At 45.2% G+C, this 27,637-nt stretch overlaps 1 protein-coding gene across 1 annotated transcript in view; it reads left to right on the forward strand.

Moving 5' to 3' along the window:
- Positions 1-11,228: 11,228 nt before the first annotated feature.
- Positions 11,229-27,637, forward strand: part of SCARB2 (scavenger receptor class B member 2) — a 76,937-nt gene continuing 60,528 nt past the window's right edge. Inside the window, exon 1 of the mRNA XM_040480860.1 lies at positions 11,229-11,709. Within this exon, the coding sequence (XP_040336794.1) occupies positions 11,593-11,709 (117 nt within the window). The 5' untranslated portion in view covers positions 11,229-11,592. The remainder of the gene's footprint in view (positions 11,710-27,637) is intronic.

Consider the following 27,637-nt stretch of genomic DNA (forward strand, 5'->3'; position numbering starts at 1 on the left):
TATCCTGGAGCTTACCGAAAGCACATTGGATGAAGGCAGCTGAATAGAAAGTGCTCTATAATATATTGTAATCTGTTATATTATATATGAAACGTATATGTCTCTTTCAAAGCTAATAAGTCTTTTGCCATCTTTACAACCCAGGAATGTCTTTCTTAAGGGCCTGGGAGCCATCTCTTTGATAAGTAATCATCGAGAAAGATAGCATTCCTCTCTCCCAGTTTCTGTGGGATGGTAGGAGCAGATGCCCGGCTCCAGGCTGTAAAACTACTTCCTGTCCTAAAGATACAAGAAGTCTTATTTTTCCTTTGGATGAGGGCAACTGCTAACACAGATGGCCACTCAATTACCAAGTGAATTTAGGGTGTACTGTGTATGACAAATGGTGCTGTCAAGTCCTCTGACTTGCGGACTAGTTGTTGTTCATCTCGAGGACATGTGTGGAATACATTATATCCGCCTGGGGATACAAAAGGGTGAGATTTTTTCCCCTGTTTAGTTGACTGTCTGTGATGCACGTCGCATTCTGGCTTAATGATTAGTCAGTAATAAAACTGTTCTTTCTCTACCCTTTTGTGGAGAGAGCTTGGCTGGCAGAAGATTTCACTTTTAATTACATCCCCCCAACATCATCAGAACCTGGAAAGACAGGGCATGACTGAGTTATACACCCCTGGGGGTGGGGCCAGTCATCCAAGGATCAAGCCTGAATGTTTCAGGACATGCCCATCATCAGTGGTCCAGAGAGACCCTGGGCATGTGGAGGAGGCCAGGAACACTGTTCTTTAAGTGCAAACGTGTGGGGCTGGGGGTGGGGTGGTGAGGGCAAATACCAGTTTGAAGATCCATTGAAGGGAGACTACAAAAAAGCACAGTCATGACCCAACCTTGAAGGACTATGGTCTAGCCTGCTGTGCTTCTCATACTTTAATATGCTCATGGATGATAGGTGGTTCGTTCAAATGCAAATTCTGGTTCATTTGGTCCAGAGCAGGGCCTGAGCTTCTCTATGTCTAACCATCTTCCAGATGGTTCTGGGGCTGCCTGTTCTGGGACCCTACTTTGAGTAGCAAGAGGTTAGAGGAAGAGAGTGAATGGTATGGCAGGGAGGAAAATGAAGCAGGACACAGGTCTGGACTGGGGAATGGGGAAGCCAGCTGAAAGGCCACAGGAGGAAACCACTTGATGAGTTTGAAGATAAGTATATACCCACAGTCACCATTACCTATGTTATAGCATTACGTGCCATAAACATATCCATACTCTCCAGAAGTTTCCTTCCACCCTCTTTATTATTATTTACGTGTGTGTGTGTGTGCCTGAAATAAGAATACTTAACATAAGATCTACCCTTGTAGCAAAATTTTAAATATACATTACAGTATTGTTACCTATAAAGACTATGCTACAGGTAGATCTCTGGTACTTATTCATCTTGCATAAGTGCACCTTTATAGCCTTTAACTAATACCTCCCTGTTGTCCCCTGCCCACAGCTCCCGGTAACCACTATTCTACTCTTTGCTTGTGAGTCTGACAGTTTTAGACTCCTCATATAAGTGGTATCATGTAGTTATTTGTCCTTCTGTGACTAGCACATTTCACTTAGCATAATACCCTCTATGTCCATCCATGTTGTGTCAAATGTCAGGATTTTATTTTTCTTTTTTAAGGCTGAGTAATATAATATTCATTGCGTGAGTATGCCACATTTTCTTTATCCATCCAGACATTGATGGATATTTAGATTGCTTCCATGTCTTGGCTATTGTGAATAGTGCTGCAGTGAACACAGGGGTGCGTGTATCTCTTTGAGACCCTAATTTCCATTCCTTTTAATACATACTTAGAAATGGGAATCCTGGAATCATGCAGTAAGTTCTAATTTTTATTTTTTTATTAAAAAATTTTTAATGTTTGTTTATTTTTGAGACAGAGAGAGCATGAGCAGGGGAGGGATAGAGGGAGAGGGAGACACAGAATCTGAAGCAGGCTCCGCGCTCCAGGGTGTCAGCACAGAGCCCGACGTGGATCTCGAACTCATGAAACGCGTGATCATGACCTGAGCCGAAGTTGGACACTTAACCGACGGAGCCATCCAGGCGGCCCTATTTTTTATGTTTTGAGGAACCTCCATACTGTTTTCCACAGTGGTTGCACCAATTTACATTCCCACCAATAGTGCACAAGTGTTCTCTTTTTTCCACATCCTCACCAACACTTGTTATTTTTCTGTTTTTTGGTTTTTGTTTTTGTTTTTTTGATAATGGCCAAGGACCTTCATTCTTAAATGTGCAGTTTCATTTTTAGGTTTCACACACAGATATTAGTATGCCAGATAGTTCCCTCAGGGTTGTCACCTATTGTTAAAGAGTTTGGAACTAATTCCACAATATCACCCAGCATAGGTTAAAGAATAGGTTTTATTAGTGAAAAAGAGAACTCACAACATCAGGGTCAAGGCTGGTGGACAGTGTGAAGCTTCTGTTCTAGAGGAGAAAGCTACTCCCCACCACCCCTTCTTTCTCTACCCCCACTCCTCTCACCACCAGAATAAATCTCCCTTTTTGTAGGACAAGTGTGAGAAAGTGGCCTAGTTTGTAAAGGAGTAAACATATGGCACAGTGCCAGGCCTTCTGGATTTAAGATTTTGTCTCTCCTTTCTCTCTCTTTAAAAAAAAAATTTTTTTTTAATGTTTATTTATTTTTGAGAGAGAGAGACAGAGTGCGAGTAGAGGAGGGGCAGAGAGAGAGGGAGACACAGAATCTGAAGCAGGCTCCAGGCTCTGAGCTGTCAGCACAGAGCCTGATGTGGGGCTCAAACCCATGCACCGCAAATCATGACCTGAGCTGAAGTCAGATGCTTAACCAACTGAGCCACCCATGTGCCCCTCTCTCATTCTTTTAAGATTGTATTTTTAAGTAATCTTTGCACCTGATGTGGGGTTCAAACTCACACCCCCAGGATCAGGAGTCGCATGTTGTACTGACTGAGCCAGCCAGGCTCCCCAGAGTTTTGCCTCTTTATTGGAGTTGATTAGGAATGCCAGCTGCCCCGTACCTGGCGATCCTGAGGACCTGTGGGATAGTCTCCCATGAGGAGGTAAGGAAAGCTGAGAGGAAGTTGCCGTCTCATGGGTGCTGTCTCTGCTGAGACAATGAGGGAGCTTCTGGGGTCCCTGCTGACCCCAGGTGAACACACATTCTTGGATTGTCCTGCTTCTTATACAACAGAGAATGTACTTATAACTGGTTATCCCTTTTATCTTCTCCCTGGGGAAGAAAGGAGCTAGCACTTTCTAGAATTGTTTTACCATCACTGAATTTGCAAAAGATCTTATTCAAAGAGTGATCATCACTCAAATAAAATGGCATATGAGAAAGAAAAAAACAACCCTTGGGGGTATATGATATCTATACATCTCTTCCATATTCTCCCCCATTGTCTCATGAAAGTCCCACGTGAGATGTGTTTTTTCACGGAAGTGAAATTCACGTAACATAAAGCTAACTATTTTAAAGCGCACAATTCAGTGACATCAGTATCTAGTTCCAGAATTTCATTGTTGTACAACAGTGTGATATCTAGTTCCAAAACTTCATCATCCCAAAAGAAAACCCTGTGCCCACCAAGCAGTCACTCCTTATTTCCTCCTCCCCCTGTCCCTGACAACTGCCAATCTTTTTTCTGTCTCTGTGAATTTACTTATTCTGGATATCTCACATAAATCGAATCATATGCTATGTGACCTTTTGTGTCTCTCTTCTTTCACCTAGCGTACTGTGTTCAAGATTCTTCCATGTTGTCGCATAGATCAGTACCTTGTCCCTTCCTGTGGCTGAATCATATTCCCCTGTGTCTGTATAACACATTTGTTTATCTGTTCGTTGGCCAAGGCATTTAGGTTGTTTCCCCTTTAGCTATTGTGAATAGTATTGCTATCAACATTTATGTACAAATATTTATTTGAGTACCTATTTTCCAATCCTTCTGGATGTAAATTTGAGTGGAATTTCTGGAATATATGGTAAGGCTATGTTTTAACTTTTTTAAAAAAGCATGATTGGTATCCTTTCTCCTCCGGCTTAATGAGAAGTGCAGGAAAACAGTGCTATTCAAGATAGCTTGCAGTATAGAGGAAGCAATCACTAGTCATGAATATTCTAAAACATTTTTCATTGAGGCTCCAAAGACAGTGTTTGCTATTTATCAGGGAACTGGAAATATTTGTAAACCAATAGTTGTAAAGTTAACTGTAGCAATCTTTTTTGATGTGGGATTCACACAGGAGGCTTCTGGGTAATAATTTCAAAGAGGTCCAGGGAATGCGGCTCTAGGCTAGAGGTGAGGGACAGGTCTTATTTTTGCCCTTTCCAGAATTTAGTATCTTAACCCCCACTCCCAGCCCTTTCCACAGTCCCAAACTCTTCCTTTCTACCACTCAGGGCAGTCCTTGGCAGGACCCTCTTCATGCCCCATTGCCCACCCCCCGCATCCCCCCAGCCTCCCATCCTCCCACCTTATCCCTGGCCCAGATAGATACTGAATAAACTTGAATTTTTCATTTAAAACAACTTCTACCCATGCAGTAAATCATAAAATAATAACTGTAAACTCTTGGGTTGTTTATTTAGCCTTGATTTCATGATGTGCAGCAACAGATAGCCCTGATATTTTATAATATGCCACACTGAGTTGAGCAACTGTCTAAACACAGCTCAAACCTCGTTTGCTTCTAGAAAGTACCATAAAACTACCTCAAATGACAAGAGATAATACTTTTCACATCAGGGCATACACTGGAAATTATATTTTAGCTACCTTGAGGCTGAGGGGAACCTGCAGCTCATTCCTGGCTTGCCATCCTAGTCCAACATCAAGTTCAGGCAGGCAGAAATATGCTCTCTCAAACAGACAATGCCAACCTCACTGCCCCTCCTGGTTGCCCATGTCACTGAGAATGATGGTATTGTCACAGCTTTTTTTTTTTTTTTAATTTTTTTTAATGCTTATTTATTTTTGAGAGGGAGAGACAGAGTGTAAGCAGGGGAGGGGCAGAGAGAGAGGGAGACACAGAATCTGAAACAGGCTCCAGACTGAGCTGTCAGCACAGAGTCCGATGCGGAGCTCAAACTCACAAAACACAAGTTCATGGCCTGAGCAGAAGTTGGATGATTAACTGACTGAACCACCCAGGCACCTCTTTCTTCCTTCCTTCCTTCCTTCCTTCCTTCCTTCCTTCCTTCCTTCCTTTCTCTCTTTCTTTCTCTCCTTTCTTTTTCTTTCTTTTCTTCCTTCCTTCCTTCCTTCCTTCCTTTTTTAAATGCTTATCTGTTTATTTTGAGAGAGAGAGAATCCCAAGAGGCAGGGCTCAATCTCATGTACCGTGAGGTCACGACCTGAGCTGAAATCAAGAGTCAGACGCTTCACTGACTGAGCCACTCAGGTGCCCCACCCCCTTTTTTAAAACCAATTTTCACTGCCTTCCTTTTGCTCCCAGAAAACCTGAGGCTGGAAGTCCCAATCAGGAGTTAAGTGGCCAAGAGCCCAGCTTACCTGTGTGAGGGACTTGGGTTTCAGTACTAGCTTTTCTTCTTACTGGCCATGTGACTTTGAACTAATTTGTCAACCTCTCTGTGCTTCAGTTTCCTCATTTTTATTTTTTAATTTTATCTAAAATTTTTTTTAAAGTTTATTTATTTTGAGAGGCAGAGACAGCACCAGTAGAGGAGGGGCAGAGAGAGAGGGAGAGAGAGAGAATCCCAAGCGGGCTCTACACCTTCAGCAAAGGGCCTGATGTGGGGCTCAAACCCACAAAGCCACAAGATCGTGACTGAGCCAAAACCAGAGTCAGATGCTTAACTGACTGAGCCACCCAGGCACTCCAGTTTCCTCATTTTTAAAATTGAGATCCAGTATCTACAGGGCTCTGTTAAATGCCCTGTTAAATGAAGTAAGGCAGGCCCAGCATCTACTACATTGCCTGCACACATACAAGCAGTGCATAATACCATGGACATAATAACCATTTTCTGCCCACTATTTCATTCCTCCTCCGTGCTCCTCTGCCCCCACCCCATGCTCCCCCCCCCCACACACCCCCCCCCCCCCATTGTCAGAAGAGACTATGGGGGGGGGCGTAGGGGGGGGGGGGGGGGGGGGTGGCGGGGGAAGAGAACAAAGCAAATAGGCTGTGCCTTCCCAGTTGTTACATTTCAAAAACTCTGCATCCTTAGAGGAACAAGAAAAGAAACATAATTTGAAGAGGAGGATTCTTCCTTCTGCATGACCCTCAGCAGGATAAAACCCACACAAACTAGAAAAGACTCCTTTAACTTAGGGTGCAAAGATGGTGACGGGGAAGCCACAGGGTTTCCTGGCTGAAGAGGCAGCAGACAGGGCCATGGACAGCTTCACAGACCCCTTCTGCTCTGGCACTCTCGGAGTGGGATATATAAATGATAAGAAAGCTCTAGTCCAGGGGACTGTAACTTGTGTCATAAGGAAATTCTGTAAATGGTAGAAGTTTGGGGTGACTGGTGAGATCAGAAGGATGGAAAGAGAAATTTTTTCCTATGAATCCTGCATTGCTCAGGTTAAGGGCACTCCACAAATGTTTAGAAATAACAAATATCGGGGCAGCTGGGTGGCTCAGTCAGTTAAGTGTCCCACTCTTGATTTTGGCTCAGGTCATGATCTCATGGTTCATGGGTTCAAGCCCCGCGTTGGACTCTGCACTGACAGCATAGAGCCTGCTTGGGATTCTCTCTCTCCCTCTGTCTCTCTCTACCCCTCTCCCATTTGTTCTCTCTCTCTCTCTCTCTCTCAAAAATAAACTTAAAAAAAAAAAAGAAAGAACAAATGTCAAATCATGAGGGTGTGATGGTACATTTTATAGATCACCTTCAAATAATAGTAAGACAGCCAGGAACTTTAGAAACCTCTTGGAGCCAAGCCTATCACAAAGTAAGGAACACCTAGGGCACTTCCATTCTGTTTTAGGCTCCTGGAATACTAAAAAAATTAATAAATAACAAAAAGGGTGTTTCGGTTATCTATCACAGCCTCATAAACTACACAGCCATTCATTTGCTGTGTAGAGTCTGCAGGGATGGCTCGTCGTCCCTGTTCCACGTGGCATATGCCTGTATTCATCTGGGGGCTTAGATAGGCTGGGACATCCCTGATGGCCTCTCACTCTCCAGAGTCTCGCTCTGGGTGGCCTCTCATCACCCAGTGGTCTAGTCTGAGCTTCCACCATGGGAGTTGGATTGCAAGGTGAAGGAAAGAGCTGCCAGGCCCCTGAGGGCCTAGACCGGGAATTGGCACACTGTCCATTCCATTCCATTCTCCTGGGTGAGGCAGGTCACAAGACCAGCCTGGACTTAAGGGGTGAAGAAGAAACGCCACCTTTGATTCCAGGAGCAGTAGGAGCCTACAGAGAAAGGAAGAGTTGTTGACTGTCAGGTTTGGAGATGGTCTACCACACCTGTTAAAACCGTGGTGCACTTTAAATGTTGACATTGAACACGTTAACACTTTTCACGCAAAAGTCCGCAATGATGATACGATTAACCTCCCTTGCATATATCCATATTCTAAATTTAATGTGGGGCCCGAAGAGCCCTTCTTGCTTCTCCTGTCTCAGAGTCTGTTGTCCTAGAAACTTTCTTAAGAGTTTGTGAAGTTTTTTCTCTTCCCGAGTCGTGAATGACTATGAAATAGTCATTCACAAGGGCACTCGTTCTTCTCAAGTTCCTGTTTTTCTGATTTTAGGAATAGAGAGGTCACTGGGAACATTCCTGATTGTCTCCCTTCCAGGGCGCCAGCCTCCTCATCTAACCAGTGGCAGCAGGAATCTCTTCCCACACCACCTGACCCTCTAGAGAGTGATTATTAGGGGCTATTAGTCTGTGTATCTGCCTTGGAGTCACCACTCCCTATATGTAGAGGTGAGTCTCACCTGTGGAGTGAAATGATTCTATAGCACGAGGAAATTTTTATTAATGCCAATTAGCAGTGGAGGTGACACATCCTATAGATCAGAAATAAGGAGGATGTTCCAAGGGGCTTTGGGAAGCTTGTATGAGAATTTGGGGGCTTTGGGCATAGTCTCTATCTGTAGCTGCCATGGGGTGGAGAAAAAGACAGACCTGAACAGAAAGACAGCCAGGCCAGGCGCTACGAAGCTGTGTCAGCTCTTTATGATATGACAGAAATTGCTGTGGGATCACAGACTGCTATTTGGGGAACATGCGTTTTTTGGGTTTTTTTTAAAGCTGTTTATATTTTCTGTAATTAGGTCCTTTTTGTTCTCTGTTAGTGTTTAGTACATTTTTTAAATGCTAGTCTGGTCAGCTGTACTAAGAGGAACCAAGAAAGAGGTTTTTGTCCAGTTTGGACCAGAGTTTTAAAGGGGAAGCAGCTTACGAACCGCCTGACATAGTTGAAACAATGGAGTCATGTTGCCTGAGCGAGAGAGCCTCAGACTGAGGGTATCAGAGTTGAAAACCCTTGTTCAGAGACTCTCGCCACACCGAGATGTATTTATCAAATCTGGGCCCATCTCTCCGTCCGCGTAGTCTGTTACTCCTCTAGTGGCCCAGACAAGAGGCAAAAAGGAACCTCAATGAACAATGAGAAGGAAGAGTGCACTGGGATTGGTGGCCCAGGGCTGCGGTGGGTGTTAGAGTTTGCTCTCAAGAATAGAGCTAGCAAACAGAAAATCCAGTATTAGTGGGATACAGGGGAGGAAGGGTTCAATTTGAGCGTGAAGTGCTGGGAGCCAAATAGGAAGGAAGTTTACCAGATCTTTTTTCTAGTTAATGAGGGAGAGGACACCCACCATCTGCCGAGGACCCCAACCATTGCCTAGGAAGGGGACGAGCAAGGGTGAGTGGGCTAGCATGGTCCCCGAAGCAAACTAGGGCACAGGGAGAGCTAAGGTAGATATCTGGGATCTGGAGCAGAGGGGGGACATGACAGAGCATTCCCACGGCAGGTCTGGGGGTAGGCAAATGCTGCTGATTGTGGGCACATGAAGACTGGGGACCACCAGGCACCAAGGCTTGAAAGAGTTTCTCATTCCAGACCCCACCCCACCCCCAGGCCTGGTTCTTGGGGGCTGCTGCTCAAAGGTCTTTGGTAGCTGCAGCTGGGTAGAGCTGGGATTGGGCACCATTGTCACTGTCAATGCCCCAGGTTTAGGTCTGTTCCAGTTATCTAAACCTGAGTAACACATGAGGCTAAACCTTAGTGGATTAAAACAGCAACAATCCTTTATTTTGCATTTCAGGCAGGGTAAGGCAGGGGCCACTGTGCTCCATATGTCTAGGACCCATGACTCAAATGGCTGGGTACCACAGGGGGCTTGCTGGGCATCTCTCTTCCTGCAGGCTCAGGCCATCTCCCTGCGGTCTCTCCTGTGTTCTCTCCAGCATGGAGTTCTCAGGATAGCTAGACCTGATGGTGGCTCAGGGCTCCAAAATTTCCAGATGCCCAGGCAGAAAGAAATTACCAGGCCTTTTTCATCTGGTTTCAGAAGTTCCAGGATATGTGATTTCTACCATATTCCATTGGTTTAACAAATCACTAAATTCGGCCCAAATTCAAAGGTAAAAGGTGAAGACCCCACCTCATAGCTGGAATGTCAAAGAATTTGCCATCATTTTTAATCATCTCACCAAGTCCTTAACAAAGTCTCCCCAGTGAACTCCCTGTCTGCAGATTCTCAATGATGGCAGCTGGGAGGCAGCAATGCACAGGGTAGAAAAGGCAGGAGCTTTGGAGGCTACCAGGTGAGCATTCTTGTCTAGACAGGCTCCACCATTCAGCAACCGGTTGAGCTTGTTAGGTTACTTACCTTTCAGAGCCATGGTGTCCTTGTGTATCAGATGGGAATAATAATACAATAGGGACCAAGAAAACGTACTTGTCAGTTCTTGTGCAGAACATAACTGACCCACAGATCTGTCCCAGAGGCTGAGAATTGACATCCTTCCTCTGATATTCATCCCCAGCATGGTGCAGAGGCCATTTTCCTGGGGCTGCTCCTATCCCATGACTGAATGCAAGAGGTCTATTCCTGGGAGATGCTGGACTCCTGGGACAGGCCAGTTTAGCTTGAGGACCCCCTACAGCCTTGCGGAACTCTGTTAGAGCTGCACTGTAGTATAAGAAGCTTCCTTCCACTCAACCTTCCTTCCTTGCCTCTCTACATAGGTCACACCTGTATCCTGGGTCCAGCTCTCTGGCTATGTTCCCTTCTCAGTTTCTTGCAGAGTGGCAATGTGTAGCCCTGCTTTGGCGGCGGGGGGGGGGGGGGGTGGGGGCCGCGGGGGTGTGTCGGGGAATGAGACAAACAGCCACCTGGTCACAAGGTTGCTGTGAGTTTAAATAATGGGTGTCTGTAAGCACCTAACCAAAGGCTGGCATATAGTTGACATTCATTCAACTAATATTGAGTCCCTGCTGTGTGCAGGCTTTAGCCTGTGTGCCTGGGACATAATGGTGAGCAAAGCAAATAGGAACAGTGTCACGGCCACTTGCTTGAGGCTTCTTACTGTAGCGTCTCACAGCTGAGGGATAAAGTCCCAACTCTTCTAGGGGACACAAAGAGCCTTTCAGAGTCTGACCCTAAGGGACCTCAACACCTCCCACCCTGCACTCTGCACACCTGAACCTAGACTCAAAAGGAATTTTTCTTTCTTCCTTCAATCTTGCTCTTTCGCCCCCAATGTCTTAGCACACTTTTTTCCTCTCCTTGAAATACCTCTCACACCCTTGCACACACCCCTTCCACATTCCCCAAGATCCATTTCAATTGTGAGGTCCTAGGTGCCCCCCCCTCCCGGGGGGCAGAACACGCTTGCGGGCACAGATCTCAGCACGCACCTCGGAAGAGCACTTGTAACATTGTGCATGAACTGCTGTAACAGTGTCCTGCTAACTGGTGAGCCTGTCTAGAGCAGGGGCAATGTGGTATCCACCCCGCATCCCCAGTGCTTGGCACTTGGTAGGTCCGCAGTTGACTCGTGCGAAGCGGCTGTGTGAATGGCCGTGGGAGTCCAGGCGAATTTCCGGAGTGACCCGGGCGGGCCTGCGTCGCGGAGGCGGGGGCGCATCTGGGCTCGGCCGCGGTCCGTGAGCCGCAGCGCCGGGGGGCCGCCCGGGACGCGCGCGGCTCGCTCGGGCCGAATCGCGGCGGCCGCCGCGGGGCACATGACTGCGGGCTCAGCCTCCGCCCCGCCCGTTTCCCCGCGCAGCTGCTGGCCGTCGCCTCCCGGGGCTGCGGCGAACCGGGCCGGCGAGCGTCACCGCCCTGCGCGCTCCCTCTCTCGCTCCTGACTAAGCGGGGCCAGCGCCCGACTGCCCGAGCGAGGGAAACCGAAACCGACGCGGGTCGTCCCCTCCCCGGGCCGCCAGGCAGGCGCGCGGGAGCCGGAGCCCAGCCGCGGAGCCGGGAGCCGCGCGCAGAGCCGGGACCGCGGGCACCTCGGGGTCGCGGGTGTTCAGGCCGCTGCAGCCGCGGCCCCTCCCTCCTTCCTGTGGAGTCGCCGTCCCGCGAGGCCCGGCCCGGGAGCGGCGTGCAAAATGGGCAGGTGCTGCTTCTACACGGTCGGGACGCTGTCCCTGCTCCTGCTGGTGACCAGCGTCACACTGCTGGTGGCTCGGGTTTTCCAGAAGGCCGTGGACCAGACCATCGAGAAGGTGAGGCTGGCGAGGTGTGTGTGTGTGTGTGTGTGTGTGTGTGTGTGTGTGTGTGTGTTCGCGCGTTCGCGCGCGCGCTCCCGTGTTGGGCGGGGGACACTTCCAGCCCACCCTCCGACTGCTGTACCTCCTGCAAAGAACATCTGCACCCCGGCAGACCCTCCCGACGAGAGCCCTCCTTTCGTATTTGTCTTCTCGAGGTTGGTAGGTAAGGGTTCAAGAAGGATGGGGAGGAATAATAGGATAAAATTATGGGTCTAGACTTTTTTTTTTAAGCTTTCACTTACATTCTATCATTTGCATACCCCTCCACGCCCTCTCTACGCCCCAGTCTCAGCTTGGCCCAAACATATTTCCCACCCACTTCATGAAAAAACAAAACTAAATGAAAAACACCACAGCCCAGGCAGGTTTCTTGGCTGCTTGCTGTGGCCTTTGAAGTGGTGTAGGGCTGTGAATGAGAAGCCGCGTGCGGTCTATTGTGTTCTTGCCTTCCTGGACTGGGCAGGGCAGTCGGCAGAGAGGGCAGGCCTCTGGACTGGGTAACATTTCAGTCCATCAGAGTCTCCGCAGGGTACCTTCCAACTAAGCATGTGGTATCTTGTACCCATCCTCTGTGTTGCTTTGTCTCACTTTGGATTCTTGTTCTTCTTAAATTACCATAAACTTCAGGCAAGGATGCATTGAGGTTCTCGAAAGAATCTGAACCTGTCTTTTAGCCTAGATGAGTGGCCTGGAGAGTTGATCATTTCAGAAGACGTGTGGGTCATTTGACTTTACCAGTGCTCATTCCTTCTGCCCTTTCACACACATCCACCAATCTGTGTGGAAAGAGGAACAAGAGAGAGTTACTGGGATCACTTTTTCCTTAAAAAAAAAAAAAAAAAAAAATTGGAGCAGCCTTTCTTGTTAGCACCGATAACCACAAGTTTAATTTCTGCCACTGGTTTTCACTTGCTGCTGGATGGATTAAAAAAAAAAAAAAAACAGTTTGATCACTGAACTCCCAGTCAAGTTGTGTCATCCAGGTGGCAACAGACATGTTCCTTTATTTAAAAAAAAAATTTTTTTTAATATTTATTTATTTTTGAGACAGAGAGAGACAGAGCGTGAACAGGGGAGGGGCAGAGAGAGAGAGGGAGACACACAATCTGAAACAGGCTCCAGGCTCTGAGCTGTCAGCACAGAGCCCGATGCGGGCCTCGAACTCACGGACCATGAGATCATGACCTGAGCCGAAGTCGGCTGCTTAACCGACCGAGCCACCCAGGTGCCCCCAGACATGTTCCTTTAATAGAGGTCATGAAAAGCCATCAGTTACTTGAAATCTGGCAGTTAAAGGTAAATTAAAAAAAAAAAGTCATGGTAAAGCATAATTTAATTTTAAAGTTTATGTTAAGGAAACATTAAGTTCACATTTTTTATTAAAGTTTACTTATTTATTTTCAGAATGAGAGAGAGAGAGGGAGGGGCAGAGAGAGAGGAAGAGAGAGAATCTCAAGTAGGGTCTATGCTCTCAGTGCAGAGCACCACATGGGGCTTGATCCCATGAACCATGAGATCATGACCTGAGCCGAAATTAAGAGTCAGACACTTAATCAATGAGCCACTCAGGCACCCCTAAGTTCACATTATTAAGGGAAGATGAAACCCACGGTCTGAGCTTCTCAAAGACCACTGTTTTCCCTGAGTACCCATGAAGGAAGAAAACTAAACGGCATCTTTTCTGCTCTTGGCCACCTGTAAATCCATGGCAAGATTGTTTAGAGATATAAACCCTTCCCTGGATGACCAGAGTTAAGCAATGCAATTACAGTCCCTATGTGAATCTTCTTGTGTGGCTTTAAAAGGCTGTTTCAGGGGCGCCTGGGTGGCGCAGTCGGTTAAGCATCCGACTTCAGCCAGGTCACGATCTCGCGCTCCGTGAGTTCGAGCCCCGCGTCAGGCTCTGGGCTGATGGCTCGGAGCCTGGAGCCTGTTTCCGATTCTGTGTCTCCCTCTCTCTCTGCCCCTCCCCCGTTCATGCTCTGTCTCTCTCTGTCCCAAAAATAAATAAAAACGTTGAAAAAAAAATTAAAAAAAAAAAAAAAAAGGCTGTTTCAGAAGAGCCCTATGAGAGGAGCTGTCTCCCTGGTGCCTCAGATGTTACCAGCCCTCAAATGCTTTGTGGGTCTCCATTTCATGGACAGGTAGGGAGGTGGCTCTATGGCAGCTTGCCTGGGCCTTGAGTTTGCACTGATACTTGGTGATTGGCTTTTTTATCTGGTTTTCTCTGTGAGGAATGGACTCTGATCAGACTAATAAATCATAGTACAGGGGAAGTGGATTTTCAGAATTGCCCAACCCCGTTAAAGAACACCGTGCAAGGTGGCATATACAATTAAATGACAGGGCTAGTTCCAGTGGACAGGAATGTTGCCAAGTCGGCCAGAGGGCATGCATGACCATCATTACCATTCTGTTCTCCCCAGTCACCTGCAGTGTGGTGGCCTGGGATAGTGGGACAGAGTAAGGACTCTGCGGTCTACACCCCTAGACATCAGTCCTGGTCCACCATGCTGTAGCTGCATGACCCTGGGCTGGGTTTCCTGATTCTGGGTTTCCCCATCTATAAATGAGGATAAAAACAACTCACAAAAATAGAGAGGTTGTAGGAATTATTAGGGAAAATGGGTAATTTTCATGGCATATCTTTAGTGCTTTGTAAGTCAGTTTTATTTTTGTTAGAACCCACATGAGCAAAGGAAAAATATATGAGATTTGAAGTCAGACATCCTGTATTCAAATCCTGACCTTAACCATTTGCAAGCTTTTTGATTCTGGGCAAGTTACTGAAGTACCATGAGCCTCAATTTCATTTCTTGGGAAAGTAAGGATGTTAGCTATCTTAGGCACAGTGGTGCATTTACCATGAAGCACACAAAGCTTATGCTTGAGGCGCTCCCGTGCACAGGCCCTTCCAACAGCCTCCACCTAATTCTGTATCCAAAATTTTCTTTTTTCTTAGGAAGGGTCTCCTCACACTGTATAGGCTTCCCACAAACCCTGCCTCTGTGTGTGCTGTTGTGAGACTGAGGGAGGTAATCTGTGTAAAGCACCCGGGACAGTATCAGGCAGAGGATAGGTGATCAGTTATGGCTGCTGTCATTCTTTCCATTAGTATCATTATGGAATGATTCTTGACCTTAATATAGTTAACTTGACTTTAATATAATGTAATCTAGTCTGATACTCCCAGTTTGGTTTTTTTCGTTTTTTTCGTTTTGTTTTTTTGTTTTTTTTCTTCTGAAGATTTTCCATGCCCTGACTGGTCTATATCAAAAAAGAAGAGGGGAAAGGGGAGAAATTCAAATGAATAGGTTTGGCTAATTGTGAGAAGCAAAGTAACATAATCCCTATTAGAGTAATTTGCAGGGAGATTTTAAGATTAAAGGGAGATTTAAATTTTGGCCGGTGAATGGAGTGGAAGGAAGCAAGACAATTTGATTCCATTCTTTGTTTAGTTTTTGTTTTTGTTTTTGTTTTTGTTTTTGTTTTTGTTTTTGAGAGAGAGTGAGAGAGAGAGAGAGAATGATCCGGGGGAGAGGAGCAAAGGGAAAGAGAGAGAGAATCCTAACCAGGCTCCATGCTCGTGGAGCCTGATGCAGGACTCAATCCCATGACACCTGAATTCATGACCTGGGCCAAAATCAAGAGTTGGATGCTCAACCGACTGAACCACCCAGGTGCCCCTGGCTCCATTCTTGGCCTCGCTGGTTGCCGCCTTGTATTGAGCAAGCCCTGTAATTCTTTCTGCTTCAGTTTTCTCAATTGCAAAACAGGCACAGTAATGTCTCCCTCGTTGTCTGCTCACACCCACTTCTTAGAGGATATTCTGAGCACTAACCAGTCCTTCTCTCTCAAGCGTTTTGACTTCCTGAAGACAGAGCTTTGCAGAAACCATTTAACCTCTTTTTCCTCCTTGGAACCCGGGAGGGCAGATTTTTACATTCTGTCTCCTTTGATGTCCCCCCTAATTGTCCTGGCACTCAGCACACACCGGTAGGGACACAACAAATGCCTGTCGCCTCACATTTGATCATTGTAGTTGAAAGAGCAGTGTTCTAGGAATCAGCAGAACTTGGTTAACATTCTTTGTTTCTGTCATTATGAAATACTTGGGTGAAGTTGAGCAAGCCCAGTAGCGAATATTGAACCCCTCAAAAAACCTTGGGTTTCTCATTTTGAAATAACACCTGCCTTAGAGTTGTCGCCAGGAGTGAAGTAAAAGGATTGCTGGAAAAAAGCACCTTGCGGAGGGCCCAGAGGGTAACATTTGTGACTGTTTTCAACTATCGTTTTCTCATCTGTGAACTGAAGCTTATGTCGAGAGAAGGTTCCTTCTAGCTCCAGACTTCTGAGATTCTGTGCCTCAGGCGTGTGAGCTTTGTTTAAGAGCAACATTGCAGCTCAGAATATTAAGCTTGCCCTTGGACGCATGGACAGTTTGAACGCCTCCCAGAAATGGGGCTGCAATGCCAGCCAGAGTCAGGGCTGGTGAAGAAGAAATGGGCTGGCAAGGGAACCAGTGAGAAGAAAAGAGACAGCTCACAGGTTTTCCTTCCTGTGCCCAGGCCAAGGAAGGGTGAAAGCATTCGGTGTCAGGGATGAGATGAACAGGACAAATATACTTATCCTTGGCTGGGACCTGAGGCTCTGGGCAAGCGACATCAGCTAGCCTCTTTTAGGAGCCATGTAACTTGGGAGCCGTTCTGCTGATGCCTCAAAAAATGAGTTACGATCACCGCTAAATTAACCAAATCACATTAAAGGTGAATGTGTGGGGGTCTTCTTTTTTACAGTTGAATTAAACATCTTCACGTATGTGTATGTAAAGACAATCAACTGTATCCAATCTTAAAAGGATCTTTCTTGCATCTCCTGAATTGCCTGTTTTCAGGGTTATGACGACTTAGGACCTTAGAATAAGAAAAAACCTTAAGCACCACTTAATCTGTTATTTTACAGTCAAGGAACCTGAGCCTGTGCCAGTTTTTTAAAAAATTTATTTAGCGAGAGGGGGAGAGCAAGTGAGTGCGCGAGAGAAAGCAGGGAAGGGACAGAGAGAGAAGGACAGAGAAAAAGAGAGGGAGAGAGAGAGAGCGTGAGCAGGGGAGGGGCAGAGAAAGGGGGAGAGAGAGAACCCCAAGCAGGCTTCTCACGTCCAATGCAGAGCCCGATGATGGCTCGAACTGACGAACCAGGAGATCACGACCTGAGCCAATATCAAGAGTCAGACGCTCAACTGACTGAGCCACTTGGGCGGCCCCAAGCCTATGTCAGTTTTTAAATATGATGGTGGGTATCAAACTGCCTTTATATTTATGTGCCACTAGAAATGTAAATAACTGACTTATCAGAGGCTGGATGGAGGGGAAGGGGTAGGGTTAGGCATGCAAGCTGGGTCTCCTAAATCACTTTTCCCACCCCAAGGATGAGCATATACTCTGTTGCCTGCAACAGTCCTGATTTATCTACACCTGTTGTCCTGCCATAATTACTGGCACCCTCTTTTCTTTTAAAAGATCCTTGGTTTGGAGCACCTGGGTGGCTCAGTCAGTTAAGCGTCTGACTTTGGCTCAGGTCATAATCTCAGGGTTCGTGGGTTCGAGCCCCGCATCTGGCTCTGTGCTGACAGTGTGGAGCCTGGAGCCTGCTTCAGATTCTCTGTCTTCCTCTCTCTCTGCCCCTCCTCTGCTCACATTCTGTCTCTCAAAAGTAAACATTTTAAAAAATTACAGTTTAAAAGATCCTTGGTTTGGGATACCTGGGTGGCTCAGTCAGTTAAGTGTCCAACTTTTGATTTTGACTCAGGTTATGATCTCATGGTTTGTGAGTTCGAGCCCCACATCAGGCTCTGCACTGGCAGTGTGGAGTCAGCTTGGGATTCTCTCTCTCCCTTTATGCCCCTCCTCCACTAATGTTCTCTTTCTGTGTCTCTCTCTGTCTGTCTCTTTCTCTCAAAAATAAATAAACATTAAAAAAAAATAAAAGATCCTTGGTTTGGATAATAAGTTCTATCCTCACATACCACATTCTCCTCCACTTCTTAGCAATAAAAGGAGCAAGAAGCTAAGGCCAACTCAAGCTGGCTGCAGAACGGTATTTTTTTTTTTTTTTTTTTTTTTTGTAAAGCTGGAAGAGGAAGCTCCTGGAAGTCTAAGGGTGAGAACCACAGGACAGTAAGGCCTCCTAAGAGTACAGTAGAAACTGGAAAGTTAGCAGGACCCAGGCACACTCTGTGTCCCCCCACTGTTCCTCTGGTTGCCCTACCGAATAGTTTCCTCTGTTTACTTGTTGGGCCCGGCTGTTTACTCATCCAGTGCTCCCTCAGCCCCAACCCCATGTGACACTCCAGCTGCTGGCCTCCCATGGACATGGTTTATCTCTTGGTTTCTCCCTTCCAGATTTGTGACAGAGTAATGTGATTGGCTCAGCATGAGCAGAAATTATAGATCCTTAAACAGAGGCAGTAGTATCCTCACAAGATTCTTTAACTCTTAAGCAAAATTATCCAACCCCTCCTTGGCTTTTAGAAACATGATCTTGTGATATCAAAATCATACTATGTTTCTTTCAACATCTTACTAATTCATGGTGACCACGAATGCATTCATTATTAATGGCTAAGACAATGGAGTAAACCAGTAGTTGTCATTGTGGTCCCTAGACTGTAGGAATGACATCAAAATCACTTATGGAGTTTAAAAAATACAGATGCAGGGCATGTGGGTGGCTCAGTTAGTTAAGCGTCTGACTTGATTTTGGCTCAGGTCATCATCTCACAAGTAACTGAGATCGAACCCTGTGTGGGCTCTGTGCTGACAGCGAGGAACCTGCTTGGGATTCTCTCTCTCCCTCTCTCTCTGCCCCTCCACTGTTCATTTGCCTGCACATGTGCTGTCTTTCTCTCTGAAGATAGATAAATAAACATTTAAATAAATAAAGTTAAAAAATACAGATGCTACCAGCCCTGCTGAATCAGACTCCTTAGGCCTGGCACCCAAGTTGAAAAGCAGACTATGAAGGGGCATCTGGGTGGCTCAGTCAGTTAAGCCTCTGACTTCAGCTCAGGTCATGATCTCACAGTTCGTGGGTTCAAGCCCCACGTTAGGCTCTGTGCTGACAGCTCAGAGCCTGGAGCCTGCTTCAGATTCTCTGTCTCCCTCTCTCTCATCCCTCCCCTGCTCATACTCTGTCTCTCTCTTACTCACCCTCGGTCTCAAAAATAAGTAAACATTAAAAAAACTAAAAAATAAAAAGCTAACCATCAAGCCTGTGACTGGTTTGGATGGTGGTTATGGCAGCCCACATCTTCACTCCTCCAGATGGCATTTCCTTTTTTTTTTTTTAACCTTTGTATTTTATTCTTTATTTTTGTTTATTTTTCCGATAGGAAATACATGCCATTATAAAAAGTCAGATGCAACAAAAATTAATAAAACAAAGATAACTACTGTTAATATATTGTTAATTATTCCATGTTTTTATTTGTGCACACATACTAACAGATATACTTTACAAAAATGAGATGCTTCTGTTCCCACTCTATTTATTTTTAATTTCATCTAGTAAGGTTGACATATAAGAGAGATGATAATTCTAGTTGAGGATATTACTACTAGTGATTACTATTATTCTTCAAGTTTACATTAAAGGAAAGATGGGGGGAGGGGAAGGTTGTTGTTTGTGAGAACCGTTTTTGCTTTCTTGCTTAATAAAGTGCAAGATTTCATTCTGTCAGGCCACAGCAAAGGGGCCATCTGTTCTGCCAGACATTTGCTTGTTTCCTGGGGAAGAATCAGCAGGTGGGATTGTAAGAGCATTAATGAAAACATAGGATGTTGGCCAAGTGACTAGGCATTTATGGCCTGTATCTTCAAGATATGTATATACTATATATACATGGTATACTAAATGAGGGGACCATTTTTCATCAAAACTGGTAACTAGTCAAAAGCAACTGAGGAAAATAAGGCTACTTTTGGTTTTTGCAGTCTATATCTAAAAATATTTACATATATACTTTGGCAGTCATTCATTTATTTAGCAAATATTTACCAAGTGTGGACCATTTGCGAGGCAATGTGCTGGGAGCCGTGGATACAGTAATAAAGTAGACACAATCCCTACACTTACAGAATTTATAATCTAATTCAAATTTTTTGGGCTCAGGCCCCTTTACATTCTTAAACTGAAGACCCTAAAGAACTTACATTTGGGTGAGTTGTATCTATCAATATTTACAATATTAGAAATTAAAACGGGTAAATTTTTAAAGCACAAGAATACACAAACACGTATTAGCTGTCAGAGAGCAATGACATCATTACATGTCTGGTGACCTCTAGAAAACTGCACTCTACACTCATGAGGGGATGAGCATGAAAAGGGCAACTAATGTCTTAAGATTATTAGGAAAATAGTTTTTAACCCTGTGGACCCCCTCAGAGGGTCTTGGGGGTCCCCAGGGGCCCTCAGGCCACACTCTGAGAGCTGCTGATCTAGTTTTCATTTAATTAATTATGACAATTTTTAGAATAACTTTAAAAAGTCACTTCATATCCCTGTTGTTTCTGTAAGAACAGTTTGGAAACTATGCTATTAATGTCTTCAAACCACCAGGATTTTGTCTAGTGTGTTTTACACATGTTCCTTTGGTCTCCACACAAGTCCATGGTTAAAGATGGTAGTTTGGGTCATCAGAGATGCGGGTTTAGTGAATGCCCTGCTTTCCCTGTGTGCTAATCAGACTAGACTAGACCATCAGCGTCTCCGTAATTGAATTATTGCATAATTCCCCTCCAGCCTCAGCCCTGCCAGGGATTTTCGAAGGTGGGGGCCCTGCCAGTTTTAGCTTTGTGCCATCGTCCCTACCACCAAGTGCACCGTCACACAAAATGCACGTTCAGTAAATATTACTCGGATGAGTGGAAGGACGAATAGACGAAAACTTACATCTTCAGGGATGATTTCCTTTGCATATTATTGCTCGTGTTGTTCTTCAGCTTCACGCTTTCGTTACGCTCTGTAGACCAGTGGTCATTGATTGCCTCACTATACCTTTAAAATCTAGAAACTTCACCCAAGAACTCAAGTTTCCAGCCTCTCTTGAAACATGTGGATGCTGTGCGTGCTAGTCTGTGTTCACAGTCTGAGCAGAATGGGGCTGCCCTTCAGAGGGGACCTCCCTCCTGATTCCCATGGCCCTTCTCATTCCTGTTGGCTCCCTAACTCCGAGGCGCAGGGAAGGTGCCCTTTGTCATTGTGCCTGCCCTGTTGTCTCTCTTAGAGTAGAGAAAAATACCTGTTTGTATCTGAACCTCGTTACCAAAAGAGGAAGGTAAACGAAGGAAAGGAAGGTAAACGAAGGAAAATGAAAGAGCCCCAGAGGGTCATGTGTTTGGCAAAAATGAAAGCGGGCATATTTCTATGGAAAAATGAGTATCATCGCTAGGGTCTGCCATGCACACTATTGTGCAAACTCGCATCACCTCACTCGCCACACCCACCTGGCCCCTTCAGCACTGTGTTTCACACTCTGTAGAGAAAGAGAGGCAGAATACCATTGTTATAATGGTGAGATCACTCTTGCAAGCCCCACTTTAAGAGTAGTTGCTTTTTTTTTAAAAATTTTTTTTTTCAACGTTTATTTATTTTTTGGGACAGAGAGAGACAGAGCATGAACGGGGGAGGGGCAGAGAGAGAGGGAGACACAGAATCGGAAACAGGCTCCAGGCTCTGAGCCATCAGCCCAGAGCCCGACGCGGGGCTCGAACTCACGGACCGCGAGATCGTGACCTGGCTGAAGTCGGACGCTTAACCGACTGCGCCACCCAGGCGCCCCAAGAGTAGTTGCTTTTAACACTGTACTGATAATCAACAGTAATGGAAGGGAGAGGAGGCAGAGATAGAAGTAGGTGATGAACACATCACTTATATCGACTTTGAGAGATACAGTTGCAACCAAACAGGCTGTAAAATAATAAGAGGGGCTCCATGAGTTACACACAGAACCCGGCATTGTTTTCATGGGCCACACTTCTTATGTATTCACGTCTAAAATCCTCTTTCTCAGTCACTCCTTCAACCACACCCTCTGCATACACATCTATTTCTCCAATGCCTGGTCCTTTTTTTTTTTTTAAGTATTTATTTATTTATTTAGAGACAGAGCACAAGTGGGGGGAGCGGCAGAGAGAGAGAGAGACAGAGAATCCCAAGCAGTCTCCACAGAACCAGCACGGAGCCTGATGCGGGGCTCGAACTCACAAAGCTGCGAGATCGTAACCTGAGCCAAAACCAAGAGTCAGATGCTTAACTGACTGAGTGATCCAGGTGCCCCTCACCTGGTCATTTTGATTAAGTTTCCATCTGGTGGCTGCTTTCTCTCTCTTTGGGCTGGCAGTTCTCAACCCTGGTTTCACATTTGTTATTATGTGGAAGCATTTAAAGAGTCCTCCAGCGGGTGTTTGGTAGCAGGAGCTTTTCAGGAAAGCTACCCCACCCTGCTGTCCTGTCTGTCATTTATAGAGTAGCAGCTTCCACATGAACTAACATTTGAATGTCAACTGTCAGATCTCATTAGGTGAATTATTACGATTGCAATTAAAGCAAAATGAGTTCATCAGCAGTGACATAAAAAAAAAAGTCAATGCGTTTGTTCCTGAGTTAAAATAAGGTCAGAGAATTAGGGTAGAATGCTAATGGTAGGCTTATTCCTTTTACCTCAACAGAGAATAAGGAAAGGTAAGTAATGGGAATGACTTACATTACTAGGAGAGTCTGGATTGGGTGTGTTTAATTTAACAGAGGAATTTTTATAAATTTTTTTTAACATTTTTATTTAGTTTTGAGAGACAGACAGAGACAGAGCATGAGAGGGGGAGAGGCAGAGAGATGTGGGGAACACAGAATCTGAAGCAGGCTCCAGGCTCTGAGCTGTCAACACAGAGCCCGTCATGGGGCTCGAACCCACGAAACCGTGAGATCATGACCTGAACCGAAGTCGGATGTTTAACCGACTGAGGAAGTCAGATGCTTAACCAACTGAGCCACCTAGGCGCCCCTCAGGGAGAAATTTTTAAAAAACAAAGCAAACCAGCAAACTGGTATTTTGCTATTTGGGGAGTTTTATCAATCTGGAGTCTAGTGAGAATCATTCACATGTTGTTAGCCCAGGTTGCCCATGTTGGCCTGCATTTTCTCTGGGTGAGTTTAGACTGTGTAGATGGTGATGTGGATGCTGAAGTTGTGTCTAATTATTAAGTAGCACTCTGTTGAACTAAAAGAACAACGAGGAGCCTTCTTGAGTCCTGAAAGTTTCCTTAAAAGTATTACTTACTCCCATCCAAGCCTAATGCAGTTCCCTCAGTGTTTATTATCATTTGGAAGTAGTTTATGCCAGGACAGCCAGTTCAACAAGCCCCCCAGTGTTGCCTTCCTGAAAGATCTCTATCAGGCTGGCTTGGAAGTATTGTGTCTTTTGGCCTTATCATGTCTTGTCAGCTCTCACCCACAGCTAACGCAGCTTGTACCTGGGGAGTGGTGGGCGGTTGAGTGTCACTGATGCAGAAAAATGCCTACCAGGGAATGACAGATGATGACAGGTGATGAGCTGCATCAGATCATGGCAGGGCTTAGTGCAGCAGGTCAAGGACCTCAGACTTTATCCTGCGAGCAGTGGGGAGAGTGTCTGCTCCCATAGGCGCTTTTGATAGAACTCTCTGGAGGCTGAGGTGGAGAACAGACTTGAAAGGAACCTGGAGAAGAGACCATCCACAGTATTGCTGCAGTCCAGACCACCTATGGGATCAAGAGTAGAAATGGCAAAGAGGAGGAGGTAAGATCGGTAGGATTTAGGATTGGTTAGGGGAGAAAAATCATAAATCCACTTCTGGTCACATCGACTTTCAGCAGCCTGTGGGATGTCCAGGTGGGGATTTTAGGATGGGTCCATACAACAGAGATGATCCAAATAATTTCAGGCAGAAGCCCTTCTTTGGGCTGAATTACTAGGCCTTGCACATAATTGTCCACTAACTGCTTCATGCATGCCAATTTTGTGTCCTTAGCTAAATTTCTTTGTGAGAACAGGGTCTGTGTCTGTTGGTCACAACAGACTCCATATGGGGGCACCTGGGTGGTCAGTCGGTTATGCATCCAACTCTTAGATTTCAGCTCAGGTCATGATCTCATGGTTCATAGGTTTGAGCCCCGTGTTGCACTCCATGCTGATGGCATACAGCCTGCTTTAGATTCTCTCTCTCTCTCCTTCTCTCTCTCTCTGCCCCCCACCCCTCAAAAATAAATAAATGAACTTAAAAACATTTTAAAAAGAAAGAAATCTCTCCATATATACATATTGGCTAATTAGCTGAAAATAAGTTTTCTAGTTTAAATGATTAATTTGGTTGTTGAGACTACAGATTCACCACACGACTCAATAATCCTTCCAATATTTCTTTAGATAGTAGTACTACAATACTATGCGTAAAAAAAAAAAATTCATCATGTTTTACTTGGCTAAAATTTATAAGCAATATCCAAAGTTACATTGTAAAACTGGTTTAGGACCTTACATTGATGTTTAGCGTAACTGGAAAACTCAGTTGATTACAGGGTTTGCCTGGTAACTGTCACAGCCCCAGCAAAATGGTCAGTGAGGAAGAGCAGTTGTTCCCAAGCCACAGCTTTATGTCTAAATTGTGCAAAGGGCTCCTCAGGGGAACTGGTTTGTTGCATTGGGCAGAATTAATGACTTCTTGTGCCAAACATTCTCCAGGCTTGAGGTTAAGGTTATTACTTGTTGGTTTCTGAGTCCTTCCTTTGCAGAGCAAGCTCCCGGGAGTATACAGTTGAATGCCCTGAGGATCTGGTGTAGAAACTAGAAGCGTAAGGTCAAAAATGAAGCCCCCGTCTGGGCCATTCTAGAGCAGGAGGTTGAGGTGCTTTTGGGGGACTCTTAGCATGAACGGTGGAGAAACTGCCTGGACACAAGGAGCTCAGCTCCCCCTTCCTCAGTCCCTCACTGTCTGTTCCAGCCCCGGGAGTTTACATGACTTCGCACAGCTGCCCTAGTTTCCTTTCCTCCAGAGGGAAGGCCTGACTCCCCAGAAACGTCTCAGTCTACGTGAGGGCCTCTCCATAGTTTCACTGTCTCCCTGAGGTAGGGCTGCTGGGTAAAATACAGGATGCCTAGTCAAATTTCAATTTCAGATAAGCAATGAATAATATTTTAGTGAGTATATGTCATGCCATATTTTGATTCACTTCAGTGTATCGGTTGTTGACATCTTGCCATATTTACTTCATCTCTCTCTGATATACTCTTTCTTAAATTATTTGAATGTAAGTTGCAGACATCACAATGCTTTGTTCCTGAATCCTTCAGCATGTATCACCTATGAATTAGAGTACCTTGTGACACAACCCTGGGCTTTGCAGACCCACAGACCTGGACTTGACTTACTGGCTCCGTGAACTTGGGATAGCCAGTGCCACCATCTCCTTGTCTGAAAAACGGGAATTCTTGTCTTGCAGGGTTAGCGTAAGGCTTAGATGATGGCATAAAGCTCTAGCACAGCCCCCTGACTCCTAGAGATCCAGTAAATAGTAGCTGGCCATGGTGGTAATGGTACCCGAGCTGAACGTCAGGGAAAAAGATAAAAATGAAGAAGGTAACGATAAAGTCGCAACTGTTTTGGAGCAGCTGTGTGTGTGAACTTCCCTCTGCTCTTGCATTTCCCTCCTCCTTCTCTACTTGGTCTGCGTATACAGACACACACACACAACATGCAGTCCACTGTGGGACTTGCAGGGATTCCTTGACACACACCTAGCAATGGAGTGGACAAAAAGAGACACATTAAAGGTACAGGAGAAGCCAACACTCTTGAGGGTACGATTTGAAAGGAATTAAAGGTGGCCTGAGACCTGGCTTGAGTGTGGACTCAGCTGAGAGTGGCCAGGGCGAGGGGGGGTGATGGCGATAGGGGTGGAGGCAAGACACAGATGGTGAGGAGAACCCCAGGTCGAAACAGAATCTGCCATCAGCGTGAGTCTGGCAGGCTGTCAAGGATCGCTTTCATTGTTAGGCTTTGTATTTGCTTTGTTTAGTTAAGGACTCCCGTGTACTAAATGTTTATTTCTATCTCAAAACTGCCTTAGTCGACTTGAGATTTGGAGGAACAAGTTCAAGTCAGACTGTTATAAAAACAGCCAGTTTTACCCTCTTTTCTGGAAAGGATTGTGTCCTCCTTTCTGGAAACTCTTCTTCTTGTCTTTGGATTTTTGGTTGCCTAAGAGCTGGATGCAAACCAAAGAAGATAAACTCAGGGAGTTAACCCATGTGTCAATTTATGCTGGCTCTTTTGAGGTTCATAATTCTGAGGTGATTTTCTTTACTTTAATAAATAAATGAGATCACGAGCCCTTTCTCACTCTGAAAGTCTTCACACACTGGGTGCTTGTCAGGATAAGTTAGCAAGGAATACAGTGTGCTAAATCAGCCATCCTGGCAATAATAGGGAAAGAAACACTGTGAGGCTGAGCGTGGGGGATGGCGGCTCTTGGAGCTTTTGTGGGAGCCCTGACCACAGCTGATGAGGCATCAGCTTCGCCTTTGTTTTGCAAGGACAGAGGGAGAGGCTAGATGAAGTAGGTTCTCTGTGGATCCACGCCTCCTTTCCCTTGGAGCCTATTAGTGACATTTTATAGAATCTGAGTTTCTCAGATTTTCATTAAAAAAAAAATAAGGGAATAATTATTTTTTCTGCTTCCAGAAGTATTTTATTTCTGTTGTAAAAAATCCCAATGCAGAAAAACGTAACAGAGAGAATGGAAGACGCCTTGTAATCCCGTCCCATAGAGATGTGTGCAATTAGATGTTTAGTGTGGATGTTTTGAGATTTTGACGGTAATTAAAATATTGAAATTTTAAAATTAACTGTATTTTACCGCACTGACATTTTCATGTTTGAATTTTATCTGCTAGTCTTGTCCACACATTGTCTTTTTCTGTTTAGCATAGATCATGAGCATGTTTCTTATTTCTGTATAGTCTTCCTAATTTTAATGGTTGCTTTCTACTCCAACCTGTGAATTATCATAATTTACTAAACCATTCTTTTCCGTTTGACATTTTGGTTATTTCTGATTTTATGCTAATTCCTCGTTGTCTCAGCCTAAACCGAATTAAAGATAGCACTGGAAGAGAGGATCATGACTAAAGACTTCCTGCGTGGTTTCTTTTCTCTTTCATTTTTTAACATTCAGCAGATTAATGGGAGTGACATGATTCCTTTTTTAATTAATTTATTCTTTTTTTGTTAAACTTTTTTTATTTTTTTCATTTTTTAAATGTTTATTTCTGAGAGAGTGCACACTCAAGCAGGGGAGGGGCAGAGAGGGGGGGACAGAGGATCCCAAGTTGGTTCCATGCCGACAGCACAGAGCCTGACGTGGGGCTCGAACCCGCGAACTGCGAGATCATGACCTGAGTCCAAGTCAGACTCTTCACTGACTGAGCCACCCAAGTGCCCCTCCTTTTTTGTTTTAAATCAAGACGTGGAACCCTCCCATCCCCACTCAAGATGGCAATAATCAGGATCACAGTTACCATTCATTGAGCATTTTGAGGTGGCCTGAGATAAGCTCTCTGCTGAAATCTCATTTAATCCTTACAATCATCCTAGCCAAGCCCTCATTCCCATTTGTGCCCATGTAACCTTCTAAAACACCTCTTGCCTGTGTCAACGCAAAATAGGCAGCATGGCCCAATAATTATTGCCACATTAAAAAACAAATGCAGCCTAGGTAAAGAAAGACTATTTGAAAGGACTAGTGCAGTAGGAGGCAGGAGATGTGCATTTGGGAGATCTTTTCCCAT

This window comes from Herpailurus yagouaroundi, unplaced genomic scaffold (genome assembly GCF_014898765.1).
Source record: "Herpailurus yagouaroundi ecotype Mexico unplaced genomic scaffold, PumYag 28, whole genome shotgun sequence".
Taxonomy (NCBI): Eukaryota; Metazoa; Chordata; class Mammalia; order Carnivora; family Felidae; genus Herpailurus; species Herpailurus yagouaroundi.